This window comes from Palaemon carinicauda, chromosome 33 (assembly GCF_036898095.1).
Source record: "Palaemon carinicauda isolate YSFRI2023 chromosome 33, ASM3689809v2, whole genome shotgun sequence".
In the NCBI taxonomy this organism is placed as follows: Eukaryota; Metazoa; Arthropoda; class Malacostraca; order Decapoda; family Palaemonidae; genus Palaemon; species Palaemon carinicauda.
Window position 1 is genome coordinate 5,618,056 of NC_090757.1, and position 15,625 is coordinate 5,633,680.

At 42.2% G+C, this 15,625-nt stretch overlaps 1 protein-coding gene across 2 annotated transcripts in view; it reads left to right on the forward strand.

Moving 5' to 3' along the window:
* Positions 1-15,625, forward strand: part of LOC137625826 (ribosome quality control complex subunit NEMF-like) — a 143,917-nt gene that overhangs the window by 116,632 nt on the left and 11,660 nt on the right. For both annotated transcript variants that reach the window (XM_068356712.1, XM_068356713.1), the window contains exon 19: positions 12,330-12,442. In XM_068356712.1, coding sequence (XP_068212813.1) covers positions 12,330-12,442 — 113 coding nt within the window. The remainder of the gene's footprint in view (positions 1-12,329; positions 12,443-15,625) is intronic.

The following is a 15,625-nucleotide window of genomic DNA, read 5'->3' on the forward strand; positions in this document are numbered from 1 at the left end:
ATTTGATGAGTTATTTCAAAAGTATGACTATTAGATTTATTTTTTTTATTTTGCTTTACGTGTATTGTTCCAATATACAAAGGTAAGGGGGAAGTGCACGAGTGTTGTAATTCAAGGGGTATTAATTTGTTGAGTGTGGTTGGAAAAGTGTATGGTAGTGTTAATTGATATGATTATGGATAAAACAGAGAATGCAATCTTAGAAGTACTGGGTGGGTTTAGAAGAGGTAGGGGATATATGAATCAGATGTTCACAGTTATGCAGATATGCAAAAAATATTTATCAAAAGGCAAGGAGGTGTATGTTGCATTTATGGATCAGGAGAAAGCTTATGATAGAGTTGATAGGGAGGCGATGTGGAATGTGATGAGGTTATATGGAATTGGTGGAAGGTTGTTGCAACCAGTGAAGAGTTTCCACATAGGCAGTAAGGTGTGTGTTAGGATAGGAAATGAACTGAGGGAGTGGTTTCCAGTGAGTGGGGGTGAGATAGGAATGTGTTATGTTGGGAATGAATGTAAAGAGAGTTCTGTATGAGAAAGTTATTGTACCAACTGTGATGTATGGATTCAGAGTGTATGCAGTTAGGGTTAAAAATTGAAATAACAAAAGTTGTAACAAGAAATAGTAAGTTTTTAAAGGAAGGTTATGCTGCACAACATCCTAACTGTTAAGATGTAAAGGAAACTTGAAGGTAATCTCAGGTATTATTATTTTTAATGAATTTACATTTTGATAGATTAAACCAAAAGCCATAGTTCGAACTTGCATAGCAACCTCCTAAGGTACAGAATCAATTTTTTTCAAAAAATCAAAGAAAAAACATACATGGTTAAAAAGTAGTTATTTAAACACTGGAGTAATAGCATTCATCAGTATATAAAATGCACAAATGATTATTAAATAGCATAACCAGACTAAAGTTAACATTCTTACTCTCATCATTGTGCCAGTTGATAAATATATGAAACTATTTAGTGCACTGAATGTATAATTAAAAATAAGTAATCGTAGTTCAAATCTTATAGTAAATATATAAAATAAAAAAAAGTACATGACTGCATAGGATTATTTCACAAGTTTTGGTTCCTAAAATAACAAGTAGTATTGTAGTAATATAGTGCTTCGCTTGATGAATGGTACAAAACGTAATATAGGAAGAGATATAGTATGTTCTCAATTGCATAAAAGTTCAACGGGAGGTGATTTAGGCGCAGACCCAACCACATTTATAGTTCGATTTGTTCACATTAGGAAGACTGGTTTTGATGAGTAATATGATCTCATCATCATTAGTCTTAGCTAGTTAGTCCACTGCAGGAAAAAAAGCCTCATACATGTCTTTTATTATTACAGTAGACCCCCGGGGTACAGCGTCCCTAGCTTAAGTTTTTTTCATGTTAAGGTGTGGAATACAATGTTTTTTCGTCCCCTCGTTACGACATTTTCCCCACTTTACGGCATCGAATTCCAAAATTCAAACTTGGCGGTTTTTACGCGTACGACTGTGCGAGTCACTCTCCTACCACCACGGTCATACGTCACTAAGAAGCTGGTCTGCTATTGGTCGGCGTCACGGCGTCGCTAAGATGTCGATACGCTATTGGCCGAAATCCCTCCTACAATGCCTGAGAGAGATGCTACCTCAGTCTCTCTCTTTGTTAATCGCGCGTTCAGTTTAGATTCTCGTGTGTGATTCGTAAAGACTTGATCTCGTGTGAGTGCTTGCGATATCTTTTGTGCATTTTAGTGCTTAATTCCAACTTTAATTCGTTAACCATGGGTCCCAAGATTGCTAGTAATGTTAAAGGGAAAAGTAAGAAGATGATTACTATGGAAACGAAGCTGGAGATATTAAAGAAATACGAAGTAGGCATGTGCATGGGGCTTGTTGTCGATGAGGCTGACGTCGATAACCTTATCGAGGAGCATAGGGAGGAGCTTATGACTGAAGACTTGAAGGAGTTGGAGGCAATGCAGTTGACCATCATTCAAGAAGAGCACAGCTCTAGTGGTGGCAAGGATGGGGGGGAGACTGAAGAAACGACATCGGCAGAAATAAGGGAAGCTATCGCTTGTTATGTAAACCTTACGAGATTCATTGAAAAAAAAACACCCAGAAAAACTTCACACAGGTCGTCTTCTGGAGAGTGTTAATGACAAGTGTATGAGTCATTTTAGAAATATTTTGAGGAGTCATCAGAAACAGGCTTCTTTGGATAGATATTTCTCCAAAAGAGAAGTGTCAGAAAGCAAAGATGATAAGTGATTCTATTAAAAAAGCTAAAAAAGAGTAATTTTTTAAGTTCTAAAAGAAAAAAATCATAAAAAAATTTCAAGACAAAAATAAAAAAAAACATTTTCAATTTTAAGTGTTTAATAGTAAGAATAAATTCATTATTAAGTTTACATAACATAATTAGCATTGATACGTTTTTATATCTACGGCCTCCTCCCCCCTCTGCCTCCACCCACTACCAGCTCAAGTCACGTCACTCCAAAGGTAATTAAAATTTAATTTTTCCTTTACAGTACAGTATATAATTTTTATTTATACGTGTAATGTTATTTAATTATATACTGTACAGTACATGTATATTATATACAAGTATTGTATACTGTAGTACAGTGCTTACTATACTATTTTGTTACACTAATTTTCAAGGTTTTTACCAGGGGTTTTGCACGCATTAGCTTTTCTATTGCCCACCATACGAGATTTTCACCATACGATACCAACTCCAGAACGGATTAATGTCGTATGGGGGGTCTACTGTATTATTATTATTACTAGACAAGCTACAACCCTAGTTGGAAAAGGAAGATGCTACAAGCCCAAGGGCTCCAACAGGGAAAAATAGCCCAGTGAGGAAAGAAAATAAGGAAATAAATAAATGATGAGAATAAATTAACAATATATCATTCTAAAAACAGTAACAGCGTCAAAACAGATATTTCCTATATAAACTATTAACGTCAAAACCAGATATGTCATACTGTATATAAACAATAAAAAGACTTATGTCAGCCTGGTCAACATAAAAACGTTTGCTCCAACTTTGAACTTTTGAAGTTCTACTGATTCAACTACCCGATTAGGAAGATCATTCCACAACTTGGTAACAGCTGGAATAAAACTTCTAGAATACTGTGTAGTATTGAGCCTCATGATGGAGAAGGCCTGGCTATTAGAATTAACTGCCTGCCTAGTATTACGAATAGGATAGAATTGTCCAGGGAGATCTGAATGTAAAGGATGGTCAGAGTTATGAAAAATCTTATGCAACATGCATAATGAACTAATTGAACGACGGTGACAAAGATTAATATCTAGATCATGAATAAGAAATTTAATAGACCCTAAGTTTCTGTCCAACAAATTAAGATGAGAATCAGCAGCTGAACACAGACAGGAGAACAATACTCAAAACAAGGTAGAATGAAAGAATTAAAACACTTCTTCTGAATAGATTGATCACCGAAGACTTTCTCAATAAGCCAATTTTTTGTGCAATTGAAGACAGACCTAATGTGTTTCTCAAAAGTAAATTTGCTGTCGAGAATCACACCTAAAATTTTGAAAGAGTCATACAAATTTAAAGAAACATTATCAATACTGAGATCTGGATGTTGAGGAGCCACCATCCTTGACCTACTTACAATCATACTTTGAGTTTTTAAATATAAAACTTACCCGCTGGTTATATAAAAGAGCTGAAGTCCCTGACGCCAGGGCAGAAAATTCAAATCTCGCGCTATCGAAGATACGCCAGGTGTACCAACCGCACCCTAGCGGTAGAACAGGTGGAACTACACACCAACTCCAGTTCTTCTCTCTGCCGTCATAGCTGACTGACATACAGAAGTTCGCTCTCGTGTTTTTACTCTCTTGGGAAGTTGTTTGGTGATGTACAACGTTCTTTTTTGAGTTTAAGCTATCGTTGATTAATTTTCCTTGGTTCTTATCTTGAAATCTTTTTGTTTGAGATTTTCTTTATTGTTTTTTCCCTTACTTTTTGCTTGTCGGTCTCTCACGTTAACTTTAAAATGGCCGACTCCTCCCCTGCTCAGCGTAGGTGTGTTAGTGAGGGTTGTCGTACACGACTTCCTAAGGGATCTATTGATCCTCATTCTATTTGTGTAAAATGTAGGGGTAAATTTTGTTCATTAGATGATAGGTGTAATGAGTGTCTTTCCTTAACTGATGATGATTTTGGTACTTACGATCGTTATGTTAGGAGATTAGAGAGAGATAGACTTAGGCGTAGTTCTTCCCGATCTGTGGATAGAACCTTACCTAATTTACCTGTTCCTAATCCTGTTCCTTCCCCTGTGGTGGTAGATCAGGAACCTACTATGAAGGACATGTTTACTGCTATTTTGTCTCTTGGTGAGAAAGTTGAGTCCTTAGCAGCCGATAGAAATACTATCTTTTCAGAGTTAAAGGTATTGAAAAACCGTGATCCTATCGGAACTGTGGAAAGTGTTTCAGTGTCTGATGTGGTACCGAAGAATCGTGACTCTCTCGGTGTTGTGACAAGTGTTGATAATGTGGTTAGTGTTGCGGAAGGTGCGTCGACTCGAGTGTCTGATGTGGTACCGAAGAATCGTGACTCTCTCGGTGTTGTGACAAGTGTTGATAATGTGTTTAGTGTTGCGGAGGGTGCGTCGGCACGATCTTGTCGTTCACCTAGCCTTAGACCTCTTTCGAGCTCTCGAACCCATGGGAGAAGTAATGTCGAACGGCTTAAGGGAACGAGAAGCATCATCAATCGTGCAGACGTCCCCTCGAACGTTCCTGTTGCCGTAGCTCAGGTCGTTCACCCTCATCGTAGGAAAGGTGAGGTTCATACGTTATCCCCGTCTTCCGATGAAGGGTCGGGGAGTGAGATCTGGCGGCGAGCGTCGAGACCGCTTAAACGCTCCCATGTTGATTTGGACGCGGCGCGTCAAAACACACAGCGTCGGGAATCGCCTGTGCGGCCAGGATGTAGTTCGTGGGGTTCACCGGAACGTTTCCGTTCTCCCAGCGCTTGCACTCCGGCCAAACGTTCAGATCACCGTGTTCGTGCGGATATGATTCCTTCCGATTCGGACCTTGTAACTATTCATGCACCTCCTCTTCCATCGGATTGGCTTTCTTCCCCTGAAATGCGTGGTGACATTAGTGCGAATCTTCCTTCTAGGAGTTCTGTTGATCCGAAATGGACTGCGCTTTTGTCTATGAAGGAACAACTCTCTTCGTTGATGGATTCTTATCAACCAAGTGTTGGCGTTGTGTCTGGGCGTTCAATGTCAGACCAGTTATCGCACAAACGTTCGATGGTATATGGCCTTGACGAGTTATCACTTAGACGGTCTCCCATTCACAGTGTTCAACGCCAGGTTGATTTTGATGAGTCGCGTCAGAGAGTTTTGGTTGACCAGTTTGCGTTTTCTGGTCGCGGGGAAGAGCGTCGGCGTCGACAAGTGGACGAGACGCGGCAACAATTTGAAGTAGTGGATCGCCCGCGGCAACAACTTTTGGACGCGGCGCGTCAAAACATTGGTTTACAGCGGCGACATCCTGACTCCTTTGATCGCTCGCAGCAACAGTCCTCGGACTTTACGCGACCTCGCGGCGATCTTCAACAGTTACCTTCTGATTTCAAGCGTTCTTCTGTTCAACAACAGTTGAATTCTAAGCGGTCTAAGCAGTTGTTGGTTGAGGATGATCGTCTACATGTCCGTGTTTCGCATCAATCTACTTCTACTTCTCCCCACCAAATTGACTCAGATGTTGGCCTTGACAGGCAGTCCCATCCAGACGTTGTTCCTTCGGTTCAGGCTGCAGCTGTTGCTGCACTGCCAGAAGACGAACCAGAGGAAAAGTCGGATGAGGATAATCCTATTGAGGAAGTCTCTGAGAATGAGGAGGAGAAGCATTATCAGCATGCTGTGGACCTTCGCAAGTTTATGCTTATTTTGACTGGAATTTTCCCGGATTCTTTTACCCCTGTGGCCCCTCGTTCTCCGCCTTCTGAATTCATCTTAGGTAAAGCTACTAAGGTTCCAGTTTACACCAAGATGGTTCTTTCTCGATCTTCTAAGCGGGCCTTGAAGTTAATGGGTTCTTGGTTGGACTCCAAGAAAGCTTTTGGCAAGACGGCCTTTGCCTTTCCTCCCGCTAGGTTAGCCTCTAAATCTAGTGTGTGGTATGAGACTGGTGAAGTGTTGGGCTTGAGTTTTCCTTCGTCTGCCCAAGGGGATTTTTCAAGTTTGGTAGATGCTTCTCGTCGTCTTGCCTTAAGGAAGACGAAGATTTGGTGGTCCATTCCAGAGTTCGACCATTTGCTTAAAGGTCTTTTCAGGGCCTTCGAAGTTTTTAATTTTTTGGACTGGGCTTTGGGGGCTTTGAGTAAGAGGGTCTCTGATATGACGGAAACGGACACTAGTGGTTTGGTTCATTTGATGTCCTGCTTGGACAAAGGTGTGAGAGATGGCTCCAACGAACTTGCTGCCTTGTTTACAGCTGGAATTCTCAAGAAAAGGGCCACGATGTGCTCCTTCCTCTCCGCAGGAGTGTCTCCCTATCAGAAGACAGGCCTTCTTTTCGCACCTTTGTCTAATTCTTTATTTCCTCAGGAATTAGTGGGCGAGGTGGCTACTGCTCTCACTCAGAAGGCCACACATGACTTAGTTACTCATTCGACTAGGAAAGTTTTGCCTCCGTCTTTCTCCTCTCGAAAACCTAAGGAATCTTCTTCTGGGTTTCGTCCTCAGTCCTTTCGTGGGAAGCCCTCTGGGAGAGGCTCTTTTAAACCAGAAGGAAGGAAACCTAGAGGCAGAGGGGGCAAGTCCGGCCGAGGTAAAGTCTGACTGCCCTCTCCTTCAGACAGCAGTGGGGGCCAGGTTGACTCACTTTTGGGAGGCTTGGGAGAGGAATGGAGCGGACCCCTGGTCCGTCCAGGTGTTAAAGGAAGGCTACAAGATCCCCTTCCTGACCAATCCTCCTTTAGTCACAGATCCAGTGGATCTTTCGCCCAAATACAGAGAGGGTCCCAAGAAACAAGCCATGCTTCTACAGATGTCTCTTTTATTAGAGAAACGAGCAATAGAGGAAGTGCAAGATGTTACGTCTCCGGGGTTTTACAACCGCCTTTTTCTAGTACCCAAGAGTTCCGGGGGGTGGAGACCGGTTCTGGACGTAAGTGTGCTCAATGGTTACGTCCAAAACTCGACGTTCACCATGGAGACTCAGAAAACAGTTCTGGCAGCTGTGAGGAAGGACGATTGGATGGTCTCTTTAGATCTTCAGGATGCCTATTTCCACCTTCCGATTCATCCCAGCTGCAGACGTTATCTGAGGTTCATGGACGGAAACAAGGTCTTCCAGTTCAGGGCTCTTTGTTTCGGACTTTGCACGGCTCCTCTATTGTTCACCAAGATCATGCTGAACGTGGCAAGCATGCTGCATTCGAGGGGAATCAGGGCCTCTCTGTATCTGGACGATTGGCTGATAAGAGCCTCCTCAGCCGATTGTTGTTTGAAGGACCTCAAGATGACTTTGGATCTCTCCAGAGAACTGGGTCTCCTGGTGAGCTCGAAAAAATCACAACTCATTCCATCCCAGGAGATTCTTTATTTGGGGATGGAGATTCACAGTCGGAGTTTTCGGGCTTTTCCGTCGTCGGTGAGAATCCAAGCAGCCCTCCTAAAAGTACAAACGTTCCTGAAGAGAGATCTTTGCTCCGTCAGAGATTGGATGAGCCTTCTGGGGACTCTCTCGTCGTTAGAGAAGTTCGTGACCCTGGGGAAGTTGTTCTTGCGTCCTCTTCAGTTTCATCTCAACCGCCATTGGAAGAAAGGGGACAGCCTCGACAGGGATTGCATTCCCATCTCGACTTCCATCAAGTCTCATCTTCAATGGTGGAACAACGAGCCCAGACTGAAAGAAGGCTTGTCTTTACTTCAGAGGAACCCAAACCTCGTGTTGTGTTGCGACGCCTCCAACTCGGGGTGGGGAGCCACTCTAGAGAAGCAGGAACTTTCGGGGACTTGGACGGTAGAGCAAACCTCTCTCCACATCAATCAAAAAGAGCTTTTAGCTATTCATCTGGCTCTCATCGGCTTCGAAAAGCAGATCAGGGGCAAGGTAGTCCAAGTCAATTCGGACAGCACGACAGCTCTGGCCTATATTGCGAAACAAGGCGGGACCCACTCTTGGCCTCTGTTCGAGATTGCAAGACTGCTCCTCATCTGGGCGGAGGAAAGGAAGGTGACTCTTTTGACGCGGTTCATCCAGGGAGTCAACAATGTGAGCGCAGACAGACTCAGCAGGAAAGGTCAGGTTCTCTCCACAGAATGGATTCTGCACCCGGACATCTGCAAGAGTCTGTGGCGGTTATGGGGTCGACCTCTCGTGGATCTCTTTGCCACCGCGAAGACCAAACGACTAGAGTGTTATTGCTCTCCGGTTCCAGATCCCGAAGCGTTTCACATAGACGCTTTTCTGATGAACTGGTCACACATGGAGGTTTATGCCTTTCCTCCGTTCAAGATCCTTTACAAAGTGATTCAGAAGTTCGTTTCACACGAGGAGACCAGAATGACTCTGATAGCTCCGTTCTGGCCGTCAAGGAGCTGGTTTCCAGAGGTACTGGAATGGATGGTGGATGTCCCGAGAAGCCTTCCCATGAGACCCGATCTTCTCAGACAACCTCACTTGGCCCGAAATCATCAAAACCTCCGAGCTCTACGTCTGACTGCCTTCAGACTATCGAAAAACTCGCTAGAGCTAGAGGATTTTCGAAGAAGGCAGCCAAGGCAATTGCAAGGGCAAGAAGGTCTTCAACCATCAAGGTGTATCAGTCCAAGTGGGAGTTGTTCAGGGAATGGTGTAGAACTAACGCGATTTCCTCTTCCAGTACATCGCTTTCCCAAATAGCAGATTTTTTCTTAGACCTTAAAACTAAGCATAACTTCTCGTCATCAACTATTAAAGGTTACAGGAGTATGTTGGCGACGGTTTTTCGACACAGGAACCTAGACCTTTCTGATAATAAGGATCTACGAGATTTACTTAGGTCTTTTGATACGACCAAGATGATTCAAACGGCTCCCATCGCCTGGAATTTGGATGTTGTCCTTAAATTTCTCATGAGTGACAGATTTGAGCCTTTACACTCGGCTTCATTTAAGGACTTAACCTTGAAAACCCTTTTTCTAGTTACCCTCGCCACTGCGAAAAGAGTTAGTGAAGTTCACGCTTTAAGCAAGAACATTGGTTTTCGGAATGGGAAAGCCATTTGTTCTTTGCAACTGGGGTTTCTGGCCAAGAACGAAAACCCTTCTCGACCATGGCCCAAATCCTTCGAGATTTCTAACCTTTCGGATTTGGCTGGCGATGAATTGGAAAGGGTTCTCTGTCCAGTTAGAGCTCTACGTTGTTATGTGGACAGAACTAAGAATCTGAGAGGTAACTCAGACGCTCTGTGGTGTGCAGTTCGGAAACCCTCGATGCCCATGTCCAAGAATGCCTTGTCTTTTTTCGTTAGATTGTTGATTCGAGAAGCTCATGCTCAGTGTGATGAGTCGGATCAGAGGCTCCTCAAAGTCAAGACACATGAAGTCAGAGCGGTAGCGACTTCAGTGGCCTTTAAACAGAACCGTTCTCTGCAAAGTCTGATGGATACAACATTTTGGAGAAGTAAGTCTGTTTTTGCATCCCATTATTTGAAGAATGTTCAGACTCGCTATGAGGACCTTTTTACGTTGGGTCCTTTTATAGCTGCTAATGCGATAGTAGGTGAATGATCTACCACTACGTTCCCTTTTTTCCTAATACCCCTTTTCTATCTCTTGGAACTCGTTTTTTATGGTTGTTTGTGGAGATTGGGCGTCAGTCTTCCGCAATCTTTGATTTGGCTAGGTGGTCATTTTGTTCCTTGAGTGCACCCGGAACAAGGGTATTGGTTGAGGTCCTGTCATGTTATAGGTGTTTGTACCGTTTGACAGCTCCTAGAGATTTTCAGCCCGAGTGGATTACTGGATCTCTTAAGGATAGCGGACGAAATGAGGCAGAGTATCATTGCTGTCAGCTTCCTTATCAGGTGAGAACTGCTTAAGTTTATTGTATGTAACCCTTAAGTGAATTTTCTGTATGTAGCTGTCTCTGACCCGCCACCAAGGGGTGTCAATCAGCTCTTTTATATAACCAGCGGGTAAGTTTTATATTTAAAAATGATATTTTCATAATAAAATAAATTTTTGAATATACTTACCCGCTGGTTATATAAATTTAACACCCTCCCTCCTCCCCTCTAGAGACTACCTATGGTATGGCTATGAGGCATGGAAGAACTGGAGTTGGTGTGTAGTTCCACCTGTTCTACCGCTAGGGTGCGGTTGGTACACCTGGCGTATCTTCGATAGCGCGAGATTTGAATTTTCTGCCCTGGCGTCAGGGACTTCAGCTCTTTTATATAACCAGCGGGTAAGTATATTCAAAAATTTATTTTATTATGAAAATATCATTTTGTTAGGATTCAACTTCATACCCCATAATTTGCACCATGCACTAATTTTAGCTAAATCTCTATTAAGGGATTCACCAACCCCAGATCTACATTCAGGGGATGTAATTGATGCAAAGAGAGTAACATCATCTGCTTAGGCAACAAGCTTGTTTTCTAGGCCAAACCACATGTCATGTGTATATAGTATGAAAAGTAATGGGCCAAGAACACTACCATGTGGAACACCGGATATCACATTCCTATACTCACTATGGTGCCCATCAACAACTCCTCTTTGAGATCTATTACTTAGAAAATCAATAATAATGCTAAGAAACGACCCACCCACTCCCAACTGTTTCAGTTTGGAAACAAGGGCCTCATGATTAACACGGTTAAAGGCAGCACTAACATCAAGGCCAATCATACGAGCTTCCTGACCACAATCAAGGGATTTCTGTACAGCATTGGAGATTGTAAGAAGGGCATCACATGCTCCAAGGCCTTTACAAAAACCAAATTGCAAATTAGGGAGTAGATGATTACCTTCAGCAAACCTATTAAGATGTTTTGCCAGAAGACGTTCAAAAACTTTAGATAATATGGGAGTTATGGAAATTGGGCGGTAATTAGTGGGACTTGAGCTACCACAAACACGTTTACATAGAGGAGTAACATTACCAATTCTCCAACAAGTGCTAAAAGCTCCTCTTCTTGCTAACTTGCGCAAAATAACAGATAACTTTGGAGCTAACAAATCTGCTGTCTTTATACAGAACAAAGGAGAAATACCATTTGGGTCTACACCTCCATAAGCATCAAGGTCCATCAACAGAGCTTTAATCTCATGAGATCGAAAAGCTAAACTAGTTAGTTTAGCCTCAGGAAAACAGGAATGAGGAAGTTCAAGTTTTTCATTACTCTGTTTACTGTCAAATGTTTACTGTCAAAAACATCAGCCAAAAGGGTTGCTTTTTTCTTTGGACAGTGAGTGACTGAGCCATCTGGTTTAAGTAAAGGAGGAACTGTTGCATCTACACCAAAGAGTGCAGATTTAAAGGTAGACCACCATTTATGTTCTTGAGTTGTACCAGAAAGTGTTTCTTTTATGGTTAAATTGTACTCCTTTTCAGTTGAGGCATAAACTCTCTGAGCAAAAGCTCGAAGCTGAGTATAGTTGTTCCAGGTCATATCTGATCTATTACCCTTCCAAAGGTGATAGGCCTCCTGCTTCTCCAAATAAGCACGTCTACAATCATCATTGAACCATGGTTTGTCCTTCACTCGGTACCTTAGCACACAAGAAGGGATACGCCTATCAATTATGTTGACTAGTTTTCCATTCAAAGGGACAACAGGATCTACACTACTATATAATTGTGACCAATTCAAACACAAAAGACCATGCAAAATCCCATTACAAGAGTATGATATATCATGGACAGGCAGCTCAGTCTTCACTACTAATGAAATCAAGGAATGATCAGATGTCCCAACTGGAGAACCAACCTTTTCACTTGCATCTGTTTATGGTCTTTCTATGCCAGTCTGTACTTTGAAATTTTCTTAGCTAGTCACTTCATCAGCTTTTAAAATCTCTAGGGACCCATTCTTTTATTTTTAATAGCCATCTATTGTCTGTCATTCTCATTATATGTCTTGCTATGTCCATTTCTTTTTCTTACATGTTGTCAGAATATCCTATACTTGTTTGCTCTCTTATCTATATTGACATATAAAAAATAATAGCAATTTTATTTATTTATTTTACTGAAAATTAGTTTGGACCAAATATCATGAAGTTCATCTACGTGTTGTTATTGCATTTCTAGGTTGCAGATGATCTCAATATCATTAATGCCTTGACTGCCCTTCCTGTTTCTGAGGATGAGCTACTGTACGCCATTCCAGTCTGTGCTCCTTATGTGGCCATGACAAACTACAAGTGAGTATTTGCATAAAAATTATTCAATACCTTTAATCATCATCTATTGCTAATGACAATAGGAATCAGGACAATCTTTCAAGAAAAAAAAAAAGCTTTTATAATAGAGAATAGTGTATTTTATGCTTATCCATGTTGCATCTTATTTTGTATGATTATTTTAATTGACAGGATTTTTTAAGAACTGCAGTAATATTGGTAATATTTGTTCCTATGATAATACAAACATACAGTAGTTAGTATGTTAACCATTGAGGTATACAATACTGTATATACTAGTAGAAGTTACAATACGTGGGTAGTCTTCCCTAAAGGGGAAGGACTTACACCATCTGAGTCTTGTTTTATTTTTCTTTATTAATTATAGCAAGTTCTATTTCCTGGAAATTGAGCAAAAGTGAATGCCCCACAGCATAAATATTTTATAGGTTTTTTGCCCTTCATTTTGATTTTCTCAAATAACATAAAAATTTCAAGGTACATTATTAAAGGAGGTGAAAGAACAGAAAAATTACATTTAATGTTTATTTGAAGTTTCAACTAAGAAGCAAATGGGTCGCCATGTAATGTAGGGACGCCTTCCGACAGTATGCCATGCCCATGGCAATTGCATGTGTCTGCAAGATCATTCATATTGCCTGGAACCAACCTTGTTGACAGCTGTACCACATAGTTGGCTACCAAGGTATGCACTTTTTTTTTCCAACTCACAAAGTGTTTGTGAAATAGTATACCCTTGGTTGTTAATGTAAGCTACAACAGTGTTGTTGATGTTTACCAGGTATCATATCAAATACTGTTATGGAACTTGTAAAGGCTTTCAGCACTGCTTACATTTCCAGTAGATTGATATGTGGACCATATTTCTGAGGTGGTCTGGTTCCTTAAGGTGTTCACAACACCCATCCCTGGATGGATCTGTGAAAAGCAGTATCTCTTTGAGGTGGGGAGTTGAGTGGAGCTCCCCAGGTGAGATTATTGTTGTTCAGCCACCAGGCCAGATTGTCCTGTAATTCTTGTTCCCCTGGAAGCATATGTTAGGGGAATCGCTGGTTGCTGAACAGTGATGCTTGAAACACCAACCAATGGAGCAATGCTGTTGGAGGCACCCCTGCAGAATGAGATTCTCCAATGATGAAAAATGTCCTAGAAGACGTTACCCCTGTCAAGCAGAAGCTCTTGGTTGTGCAGGAATAGCTACACTTCCTTCTTGAGTGTGTTGTGTGGGCATGAATTCTTTCCCCAATTGACCATAATTCTCAAGTCGCAGAAAAATGAATTTTCCACCAGGCTGTCTTGATGCGGAAGCAACTGCATCCTGGAGAGTGACAGGATCAGCCAATTGTCGTGATATCTCAAGAGGTGAATCCCATTCGAGTGGGCACGAGAGATGAACATGAACACTTGGTAGATAGTCCGAAGCAGAGGCCTTTGAACTAGTCCACTAATTCCCCTAGTATAAACCAGAGTAACTTTTAGTAGGACTGATGGATGGATATCTGGAAGAGGGCCCAGACTCTGGCACTGGTGCATTCTTTTAGGAGCCCCCAGGGACCCACTGGTACACAAAGAACTTCACTGCTTTCACATCTCAGAGGAATAAATTTGTATACTTTTTCTGCGTTTCAGGATTTAACAAATCCTGGTTGTGGCAAAGTATGCTACTGCTCCTGACCAGTGGTTGATTCAGGAAATCACTTGGAGGCTAGAAAGAAAAAAAACTTCCATGGTAGCAGACTCCAGGGTCGAGAACTATGTGCCATCATGCTCAAGTCCTTACATTGGCGTCCCTGATGTCAGTGCAGTGCTGGATTAATGGGTAGCATTGACGGGCCTGCCTTCTCAGGCACACACAACCTCTGTTGTAGAGAGTACGCAAGTTCAGGATCTTTTTCTTTTGGCTGGAACATAAATATTTCCTTTGACCAGAGATCTATGAATTGGTCCTAAATAAGGTCCCATAAGCAAGAACTGACTCAGTAATAGAAATGCCAGTTTCAACCCTTTGAGGTGGTGCCAGTCAATGATCATCACCCCTCCCCCCCATCAGTGTACTCGTGAATGGGTACAAGGACCTTGACGATTGGAGTTTTCCCCCCTCCTCCTTCATGAGGAAGAACCTCCTTTCTATTCGCAGACCGGACTGAGAACATTACAGGAAGATACTCTGCAGGGGAAGCAAGAACAATCAAATTGTGATTAGGCTTCTTCTTTTGAGACCTAACTGCTCCTGCTTTTTGTGTCCTCAAGAGGCTAAAGAGGGAGTAGGTGCCTTAGTCTCAGGTATGCATGACATCATACAGCACATGGATATCTGTCCCTGAGTGGAGAGTAGCTTTGCCAACTATCACACATATACAATGTGGCATCTGTGTTAGTACAACTGCTGCGAAGTCACCTGATCCAAATCACTATTGCATGAACAAGTTGAAAGGTCTGTGCGTGGAAAGGTCAAGTCATGAAATTATCTCACTCCGTGGAAAGAATCCGCCAGATTGAAAGATTTGACATGGACTGAGAGCACTGGGATGTGATAGGGGATTATTTCTGTGGTGACTCAAAAGTGATCATTATAAACAAAAGACATGAGCCCTCCCACGAGTATGTAGAGAGAGGTTGGTGGGAGTTTTGCTGATCGGTCTTCTTAAACTGTGATGACTTTTATTCAGGGCAGAAATAACAGAGTTCGCAGGTTCAGTTTATAACCTTTCCCGAGCTGACGAAGAATGCTGCCACTCAAGGGCGAGGTCGTAGCATTCTTGAGGTAGCACCTGTGAAGCTCCTCCCTAGTAAAGTAGCTGTTGATCTGAATCATTGGTTACGCTATGAAGACTCCCAATACGGAAGGGTTCAAATCTGGGATCCGTTGCTTCCAGATTTTTAAGTCTGGAGGCCCACCCAGGAATGAAGTCGAGTATTACCTCTCCCCATCGCCTTGAATGGGAGATGTCATCGAGACCATGGAGTTCACTGGCTGTCTTGGCTGAAGCCAATGCAAGCGGGAAAACTATCTTCAAGGTCAGGTGAAGATCTGATGTTTGGCGTCCTGGATCGTAGAGGGACTGAAGGACGCAAATCACGCTCCATGAAGGAAGTTCAACTCCCTACCGAGGATAGGGAGGCTCGAAATTCTGTGTGAGGAGGGACAATACCAACAAAGAGGAAAAGATAAATTTTTTCAGC